The sequence below is a fragment of the Manihot esculenta genome, chromosome 3 (genome assembly GCF_001659605.2).
Source record: "Manihot esculenta cultivar AM560-2 chromosome 3, M.esculenta_v8, whole genome shotgun sequence".
Classification (NCBI taxonomy): Eukaryota; Viridiplantae; Streptophyta; class Magnoliopsida; order Malpighiales; family Euphorbiaceae; genus Manihot; species Manihot esculenta.
The window spans coordinates 26396463-26406558 of record NC_035163.2 but is presented as its reverse complement, the minus strand read 5'-3'; the positions used below and the strand labels follow the sequence as shown (position 1 = coordinate 26406558).

Genomic DNA, 10096 nt, shown 5'->3' with positions numbered 1-10096 from the left:
CGTCACGAAGTGAAAAGAGCAGATGTCACCTTGAGCATATGGTGAAGTCAAAACCATGAACAAAAAAGGTTGAGATTATTATAAATACAACAGAAAAGCCCGATTCTCACTGTATCAATATATATTTATATATAATTATTTTTTATTAATTTATTTATTTTAATTTATGTCATTTTATCCATAAATCTCTCTTCAATAAAAATTTATTTTCCTCTAATTATTATTGTTGACCAGTAAACACCCCACACCATCCCACGTAGCTCTCCATTAGAATAGGTAAATGCTTTCACCTTCATTCTCATGCTTCCTTTTCTGCCCTTCTCCTCACCATTTCTCCTTTTATTTTTTTTTAAATTAATAAAATAATTTCTTTATATATATAAATTCTGACAAATTAATGTTTTAAATGTAACCCACTTTTTTTTTATATGTGATAAAATATTATTAGTAATCTTATAATTAAATCAATATTTAAATATTCAGTTGAAAATTAATTGGTGGAATATTTATTTCATTTTATAGAGGATTAATAATTTTAATTTTATTTAATTAGGAGTTCAATTTTTTTAAAAAAAATTAAATATAAAAAATTAAAATAGAGAAAATGGAATCGTAATCATGGCCCAGCTACCATCTAACTCTAATTAATGGTAATGATGACGAAGCTTAATGCATCAATGATGGAAACGACATTCATTTTCTTTTCCTTTTTTTATTAATTTTTAACCGTTGCTCACTTTTTTATATTAATCAATAATATATAAATTTAACTATTATAATCTTAATTAATTTTCTCACATTTTCAATACAACTCCTTATTAATTTTTTTAAAAAATTTAAATTATTTTTAACATTCAATTCATACTATATATTAATAATAATAATTTTATTATTTCAATAAAATTTAATGTTGTTATTTTATATTAAAAATAAATATAATTAAAAATTTAATAAAAAATATTTATCTTTTAATTAAAATAATTTAAAATTTATACGTCAGACTACTTAACAATTTTGATTTTCAAAACAATTATAATAATTTGTCCTAAAATACTCTTTAAATTATTTTTTAAATATTAATGTTATCTTTAAATTAAAATGGAATGAAATAATTTTTACAAAAAAAAAATAAAGTGGACTGAATTGATAATTTTGTTTTCGAAATAATAGTAAATTTGCATGAATGAATGGTGTACAGGCTATTTGCATACACCAAAGGCACATTGGACCATTGAGATTGGTGCAGAGTGAGTATCTATGTCGATCCAACGGTGCATAAGTAAGCTCCATAACAAGAAGACAAAACAAAATCCATGTTTGTGCCACTCAGCCTCAAGAGATGCAGCTTGCCGACATGTGTAGTTGGAATTTTAAATTTTGCACCTTGGAATTTCCGAATAAATAAATAAATTATTTTTTTGGATTTTTGTAGATGAGGTCAATTGTGTAATTCATTTCAGTTGAAACAGTTTTAACTAAGTTCGAAAATGAAGGAAAATATGTAGCCGTTTTTATCTGAAGCTTATAAAATCTATGACTAGAAATTATGAAATCTAATAAAGGAGAAGAAAAAGGCAGCAAAGAAAAAGTCACAGTGCTATAGTGAGTTAGCAACTATTTTTAATGATTCATTTCTCCTTATAATCATATAAGTGAATTCCTTTATATGCCATAATTAACTGTGATTTGCAAATCAAACTGAAGCAGTTATGTGGTTGTGAAAGTGTTTTGAAGTATAAAACATCATTTCTGCAAATTTCCTTCTTAATTTAAGAGCAAGGGCTTGAGAAAGAGAGAGATAAAGCAAGTATGGAGAGATAGAGAAAGAGGAGGAGACGAGGGTATACAGACATGGTTTTTAAAGATCTTTCATGGTTCTTCTGAGACAGCTTTTGCTTCAAAACTGAGATTATTGAAAGCTTTTTTTGGTATGTTGGATCTCTACAGTCATTTCAATGAGTTTTGTTTTGGTTTTGCTTTGGAGTTCTTGAATTAATTTTTCCTCTTTCTGTGTTGATTCTTTTGGAGTTTGTCTTCATATTTTCTCTTGAAAGTTGTTTTGTTATTGTGGGTATGTCCATGATTGATTATTTTCTGCTAACGGATTACTTCAAGCATGAAAAGTTTTGGGTTGTGGAGTTTGAAAACAATTTGCACTGTTGTTATTTTTAGGTATATATAAGAGTTTGCAGCAACAAGAAAAGGTTTATCTTCTGGGTTTTTAAGATTGGACCAAGAAGTCATCATTTTTGGTTGGTTCAGAGAGTCCCCAACCTTAGACATTCTGAATCTTCCCTTCTTGTGTTCTCCTCTTGTTTGTTTTTATGTTCAAACCACCATGTTGTCTCTTCATGTTTTTATTGCTTCTTTTCTCTGCAATATGGCCAAGTATATGTATATATATATACACATATTTTCTTGACTTATTTTCCCTCAAATTCTGAGCTTGCAGTTTTTTTTTAATGTTTAAAACTATTTTATATTTCCAGATTTAGCTTTTTTTTTTCTGGTTCAAATGATGTTCTGATTAGGATGACTACTTTTCTTTAAATAGGTTTCCTTTTATGTTCCATGAGACAAAAATATAGTACGCAGGTTGGGTTAGGCTTTGTAGGAATTTTTTCTTTTGTTTTTGCTTCCTTAATATTCCATTTTAGAGTTACATATCCTGGAAGATCTCCATCTCCTTGTCTGAATCTCTGACAGAAAACGTAACCTTTTTTTTTTTTTTTTTTTTTTCTGTTTGTTCTGAGTTATTTTATGAGCTTACTAGATCTGCAACTTGTTATGGCGGCTTGGATTCTGTACTTTGACTTTTATCTCTCCTTTTCTTCTTGTGCTTAAATATTGAGGAATAAAAATTCGTTTTGTACTTGGTTTTTCATCTGGTGGTGCTAGATATAATGATTATGAAGTGGATGTTTTTTTCCTGCCATTTCCCTGTAGCCTTCCTTTTTTTTTGTTTTGGTTTGATTTTTCAATTGTCTGGAGATTTTATTATGGTTTTTTATTGGTCATTTTGCAGTCATGCAAGATGGATTTTTCAGAGCATACGAGGATTGTGTTCAACAGAATCAAGAAACTGGAACCAGAGAATGTTACTAAGATTATTGGTTATCTTCTTTTACAAGATGGTGGTGATCAAGAAATGATTAATCTGGCTATGAGTCCTGATGTGATTATTCAAGAAGTGATTTATAAGGCTAAAGCTGAACTAAATCAATTAGCCCTTAAATCAGCAACTTCTCCAATCTCACCCCCCATGAATTCACCACCTGTTTCGGATCTTTCCTCACAGTTCAATCCTTTCTTCACTGTTTTGTCTCGGTCTTTTTTGTCTTCACCACCGGCCTTCCGAGTCCCTTCTTCCTACTGGGAATCTCAAGTTGGAGCTCAGCATAATTCAGATTTTGCATCTATGGGTTACCTGGATTCTGTTTCTGAGCTCCAAAACCAAACTCAGTTCTTGAGTTTGGAGGATCAAATGGAGCCTGTTAACTTGGGAAATATGGGGTTCCCAAGTGATTATTTTAACTCGGATACTGCACTGGGTCATTTAGCTGCAAGGACAGGTCGCCGGTATTCAAGCTTAAATGAGATTCCTGTTAAGACTTGTCACTATTTTAACAAGGGTTTTTGTAAGCATGGAAGTAACTGTAGGTACTATCATGGACAAGTCTCCGATAACTTCCCTCGAACATTTGATGCTATCAATGATGATCAACTTTTCTCACCAGGATCACTTAAGAAGTTGGAGTTGGAAATCATAGAGCTTTTGAAATCAAGAAAAGGTGGTCCTGTTTCAATTGCTTCTTTGCCAATGATATATTACGAGAAATATGGAAAAGTTCTTCAAGCGGAAGGGTATCTCACAGAGAGCCAGAGACATGGGAAAGCTGGTTATAGTTTGACGAAACTTCTTGCTAGATTGAAAAACAGTATTCGACTGATCGACAGGTGCATATTGTGAGCTTCTATACGATTCCAATTTCATATCTTTTTTATATGCTCGTTTTTAACTAAGCATTTTCTCTTGACTTGAGTTGCAGACCTCATGGTCAGCATGCAGTAATTTTAGCTGAAGATGTTCCAAAATACATGGAAACTTGGGGTGACAGAAATGATCCTGGTCCGATTGTTAGTGGATCACGGCAGATATATCTAACTTTCCCAGCTGAGAGTACTTTTACAGAAGATGATGTCTCCAACTACTTCAAGTACTTGTTTAGTCAATAAACTCTTTGCAGCCTCTTGGCATCCATCTTCTCAATGTGCATTTTTTTTTCTTATAGTTTTGTGGTTTTATTTTCAGCACTTTTGGATCAGTTGAGGATGTAAGGATTCCCTGCCAACAGAAAAGGATGTTTGGCTTCGTGACATTTGAAAGTGCAGAGACGGTGAAGATGATTTTGGCAAAAGGAAATCCTCATTTTGTTTGTGGTGCTCGAGTTCTTGTGAAACCTTACAGGGAAAAATCTAAGCTTATTGATAGGTAAATTGTCTGTAACATTTGAATGCCAGAGCCGAATCTCCATATGACTTTACAATTTATCAAAAATTATAGTCTATTTAATGTTCTTCTAGCGTAGCGTACAAAATTAAATTCTGAAATTTTAAAAGGGCTTCTCAACCTTTTCCTCTCCCTCACACCTAAAGTTTTGATGCAGGAAGTATCAGGAGAGAATTGAGCCTTCAATGTGTTTCTCTTCTCAATATGTAGATATGGATGCTGAGCTTCATCCAAGTAAGTTTTGGTTAAAAAAAATACAAATTTAATGTCTGTAAAGTCGATAGAATTCTTAATGTATTGCAAATGCACACAGTGATTGGTAATTGCTCTCTCTATTCCTATTTTTATTTGCTTCGCGTTATCTGATATGTATATTTTTATAGTGCCAAGAGGATATGAGACCTCAAGGTTGCTGAGGAAGCAGCTTATGGAAGAGCAGGAGCAGGCTCTTGAATTTCAGAGGAGGCAACTTGCAGAGTTGCGAATAGCTCGAAAGCCGATATCCAATCGGTCCTACTTTGGCTACTCGATGGACGGGCTTAAAGTCTCAGAAGGTTAGCAAGTCCTGCTTTCATTTCCCATTACAGTGTCTCTGCATTCTATTATTATTCTCATTCCTTCTCTTTGCTCTTGCAGATAATATCAATTTGCCAACGACCGAAGATTTTAATTATCTGCTGGACTTTCTGAACATCGGCTCAGTAAGTGATGACAAATTCAGGCGTACGGAAACCAACTACATGGACTCAGACAGGTAAAAGTCATCTTCTTGTAAAAGTCGAGTTCATGAGCTGATTGATTGTAAATACATATGCTGAACTTTTATTCTAGCCTTTCACAGCTCTTCGTCTTAGATCCCACCTCTTTTCGACTTGGTATAGTTTATCTTTACCTCTGCTGTGCAGTCAAGGACTGAACTTACCAGAAAGCCCATTTGCATCTCCAATAGCTAGCAGCATTTCTACAGTCATATAGGTTCAGCACACAGAAGAATTTATAGAGTTACAAAGAACAAATGCAACAGCAGCAACATCTTTGGTTTTGATACATAAACAGGCACCTTTTTCGCATTTTTCTTCTGTTTTCCGTCGAGGTTTACAGCTAGTACAAAAACGGCTAACGAAAGAAACAAGAAGCATCTCCTCCTAAAGGAAGTAGCAAAGCAGAATATGATGATACACAAATAAATGTAAGAAGGCTACAGTTTTTCTAATGTTAGAGAAACAATGCATGAATATTAAGTAGCTAATATGTAATTAAGTCTTTAGTGGGCCAAAGGGATTAGAAAAAAATGTGCAGTGTTCAGAGCAGTTAATGTTTAAAACCTCTGCAACACTCACTCATAGATGAAATAACTTCAACAGAAGGGTTAGCAGTTGGCTTATACCAGTTTAGCAAAAGTTGTTCATAGTCCTCCCATTTTCTGTTTACTCAGCATTTGCCATTGTTTTGGCTTGGGCACAAAGAATGGTTTTTATTTATAATATTCTCTCTCTCCTCTCTTAATCATCCTTGCAAAATCTTAAAAACTCTTTTTAAACTCGCAAACATTATATAAAACCGGCCGAGTGTATAAACATCCGGATGTAACAAGCCACAACTTGAGCATATAATAATCAACACCACAATGAATGAAACAAAGGGGGACCCATTAACAGAGGCAAGTTAGGCAATATGCTCATTCACAAGTGACATCCAGATAAAGGTTTTGCAATATAATATGTGGAATAAATATCTATGATCAAAACCCACAAATTCACAGATAAAAAAGAGACAAGTAGCTGTACTACGTAACATGAAGACAAGCTGCATTGTTCCAAGCATGTCCCATTCATTATCTCTATCTGGTGAACCATGTGAAATTGACATCACCTATTGGTGGACCCTTTTATAATTATCTCCCTTAGCTGAGCCACCCTTGATTGAAATCACTGTTTAAAGCATTTTTATGGCCGCAACTTTCGGGAAATGTTGTCCTCTCAGTGAGCGGCTGAGAGTGACCTGCCAACCAATTGTATATTATATCTGTATGAGGTTAAACGGTAAGCTTCCCTCCCAAAAATAAATTAATAAGCTTAAATCTTCAGCCAACCCACTTGTTGTAGTTTAGTGGTCAAGGGTATCATGCTTGATTCCAGATATCTCAGTTCGAGCCTCCTTTTTATATGGACTTTAAATGCTATCAGATCATGCTTGATTTCAGGTCTTTCGGTTCGAACCTCCCTTCCTATACGGGCTTAAATGCTATGAGACATTGTTAAAGAAAAAGGCTTAAGTCGTTAAAACTAGGAAAAAAAAAGAAGCTATCTTTTAGTTGGTGGAGCATCAAGGGATGTAAACTTGCAACCTAATAGAAGCTTTTTAGGTTGCCTGAAGATAGAGATGGGGGAAATGAGCTGAGTCTTTCCAACCACCATTAAACCCAAAATGAAGGAGCCTTTGAATTTACTTTTCCCCCATTTTCCTCTTCCAACCAAGGAAGGCAAAAAAGACAAGTGACATCCATTCACAAGTAGTAAAAATAAACAGATTTGAAAGAAACAGTAGAGCGAAAATTTTTATTCCTGTCTTGTCTATAGAAGTAACTTTATCTTGTAAGTGTTCGTAAGATTCATACATCATATAAAAACTTGTAAACCAGCAAGGAGGAAAATGTTATGTTTATTAAAATGTTAGAGACAAAGATCCATAAACTAGTCCATATCAGATTTGAAGAATCAGAAATACATGACTAGGTCAAAAACACAATTTCAAAAAAAAGACCTTATCTTGCCTTTGCTCTACAGAGAATACATTGAGCAGTGAATAGAAGTAATTAGCAGATATCTTATAAGAATCTTGTGACTACCATTTAAGTTTAAAAGCAATGACAGTCCCGTCCTCACCACACCACTCACTAATCATTGCTGTTACATACAGTTTGTGCTTGAAAAGAAGGATAATGCAATTTCCAACCAATCAGACAATCTTTGTCCTCTGAGTTGAGGATACCTAACTCTAACTTACAAAGTGGTAGGGCCTGCAAGGACAGACCAATTATTATGCAGTCAAGTCATATAATCTAGGACATGCCTCTCAATGTTGTTTAAAATTTTCTACTGTACCCACAAAAAATACCTGGACAACCCATTTATATTCTCTTCCACAGAGTACAGATGGCACTCTCAAATGTAATAATAAGTGGAAATAGGTGAAGAAAAAAATAATAAAAAATGAATTCTGTGGGGGCACTTCTGGACAAGATAAGTCTTTTTATTGATCCTGTCTTTTCAATGAATTTATCGTTGGTTTCTTCTGTAGAGTTTAGAGACTTCACCAGTTAAAAGACTTGACTTCAAAAAAACAAGGAGAGCCAGAAACTTTGGAAGACTTTAACAGAAAGGGTTTGGAAAAAAGAAGAACAATCCTTAAAAGAATGGCTGTGATACCAACTTGAAAGAATTGAAGAATTCTTCTTGTATATTGTACAAACAATAGAGACTAAGTTTTACGGACAAACTAAAGGCTAAGTTCATGGCTAAAATGTGCAGAAGTAGAGCAAAATTTGCAGAACAAAGATAGTGAAATAAAAAACAAGTTGGGAGTAATTTGAATACCAAAGCTTCAAATCAAAATTTCAAGCTGAGGACCTTGCTATAGAACATCAGACAAGAGAAGAGATGCTGCATAATGTAAAGATGATCTAAAGAAAGCCAACAGGAGAAGTTATTCTATTGGGTTTTTGGGTTAACCTCTCAATAAGTGGAACCCATTTCGCTTCTAATCTATTTCTTCAGATACAAAGCTTTTTATTTTTATTGTCAATAGTTTTTGTTTTTGTTTTTTTCCTCAAAGGTAATTGCATTAAAAGGAATAGGGCCTAGTCCAATTACAAAAATGAACAGAAGAGCGAGCCCAGCTAATCAAAAAGGCCCAACACCAAGAAACCCTATCCCTGCTGGTTGCTACAAGGAGCCCCACCGCCATTGGACAAATGCTGCTGCTAGATGCATCTGGAGCTAAGAGCAACGTCAACAAAAGTTAACAAATCATTTCAATTCTTTAAATTTAGTAGGATTTTGAAATCAACTTTAGCAGAATGTGTTTCATACCCACATAGCATAAACGGTATTATTTATTCATAATAATGACACAAAGAAATAGAAATTCAAAAAAAAAAAAATCTTTAGTTAATTTTTATTTTTCTTGTAGAAATGGTATTTAATTGTTGAACCAACCTGTTCTTAATTTTCCTCTATTATCATACAATAAATAAAGTGGTAGAAAGTCTTTAAAACCTCATCATCTTTGAAAAAATTTATTATTCTCTTGTAATTTTCCAAGCAGTCAAACACTGCAGAAAGTTTTGACTTGTGATAAATGCCAAGTTGATTTTCTTTTCCATACCAAATTCATTTGCATTTGCCTCCTCTTTTTCCTTAATTGATTGTATTTAAAACCCAAACAGATTATATTGAAAAAATATATATATATCCTAATTTTTCTTTATTAATTATGATTTGATGTGATACTGTTGATTTCTGAATGTTAATGAAACTTTTATTTTGAAAACTTGACTGAGGTGTTGGTATGCATATTTTTCATAGAACGTGAAGATGGGGGAATTTAATTAGTTGACTGAGATATGACTATAATAACAAAATTTCAATATTCAAAAGGTTGCTGACGAAATAATAAATTAAAAACTTTACTATAAAGAAAAAATAAAGATGAACTTGAATCAAATATTGCAACTGCATGATCTAATGCTGACGAGAAATTTCTGAATTTCATGCTACGTTAGCATTATCTCATTTAATTGGCAGGGAAATTTTAAAAAAAAAATTATTTATTGAAACAAGAAAAAAAATTGAGAGAAAAAAGATCAACCCATTTTCTTGATCACAGTCATTTTGATTAATGTTTGTATTTTTATGAAATAAAAATAAATTATTAATTAAAGAGAAAAAAAAAAGAATAAAATAGGATTGGAAGAAGATTCTTAATTATAGCAGCATATGAAAGTTGCTAAAGCCATCAATTTAATAGTTAAAATAGAATAAAACAAAAAAGAGAGAGAAATTGAAAATGGTTTACCCATTGGTGATTTTGTAAAAAATGAAAAATTTTAAAATTAAAAAATTTTAAATTTCTTATTTTAATTACGAATTTTATAAGATAAAAATTTAATTATATGAAATTTTTAATTTCAAAATGCAGAGTTAAGAAAAATTATAATTTAAAAAAATTAATAAATAATTCTTCCTCAATCTTCAGAGAATGCCGCGTTGTATTATCGTAAGTTCTCTCTTTTGAATATTTCCTGAAAGGAGACGACGGAGTAAAAGATTTTTTTTTTAATTAAAATTTTTAAATTTAAATTTAAAATATAAAATATCTTTAGAACTTGAAATTTTTTTATATTTTTTTAATAAATTTACTTTAGATTTTATTGAAAATATTTTCAATGAAAAATATTTTTTAATTTTTTTTAAAGATTAAATAATAATTTTTTTTTTTTTAAAAAAAGCAGTCAAACAAGGCAGAGGTCGACAAACCCATGGGAGGAGACATGAAAGGTCAAGGGATCGTTATCTCGTTTTGTTT

The 10096-nt window shown here is 32.2% G+C and overlaps 1 protein-coding gene across 7 annotated transcripts; it reads left to right on the top strand.

Annotated features, from left to right (window-relative positions):
- Positions 1-1553: 1553 nt before the first annotated feature.
- Positions 1554-6016, top strand: LOC110611885 (zinc finger CCCH domain-containing protein 18). 7 transcript variants are annotated; one of them, XM_021752430.2, is made up of 8 exons: positions 1554-1928; positions 3026-3966; positions 4050-4217; positions 4313-4492; positions 4668-4744; positions 4894-5064; positions 5147-5264; positions 5416-6016. In XM_021752430.2, the coding sequence occupies exons 2-8, from the start codon at positions 3035-3037 to the stop codon at positions 5483-5485; spliced, it is 1716 nt and encodes a 571-aa protein (XP_021608122.1). In that variant the 5' UTR covers positions 1554-1928; positions 3026-3034; the 3' UTR covers positions 5486-6016. The 7 variants fall into 7 exon arrangements, with proteins under 7 accessions (XP_021608122.1, XP_021608124.1, XP_021608119.1 ...); XM_021752432.2 differs by having other exon boundaries at positions 5352-6016; XM_021752427.2 differs by having other exon boundaries at positions 5342-6016.
- The last annotated feature ends 4080 nt before the right edge of the window (positions 6017-10096 follow it).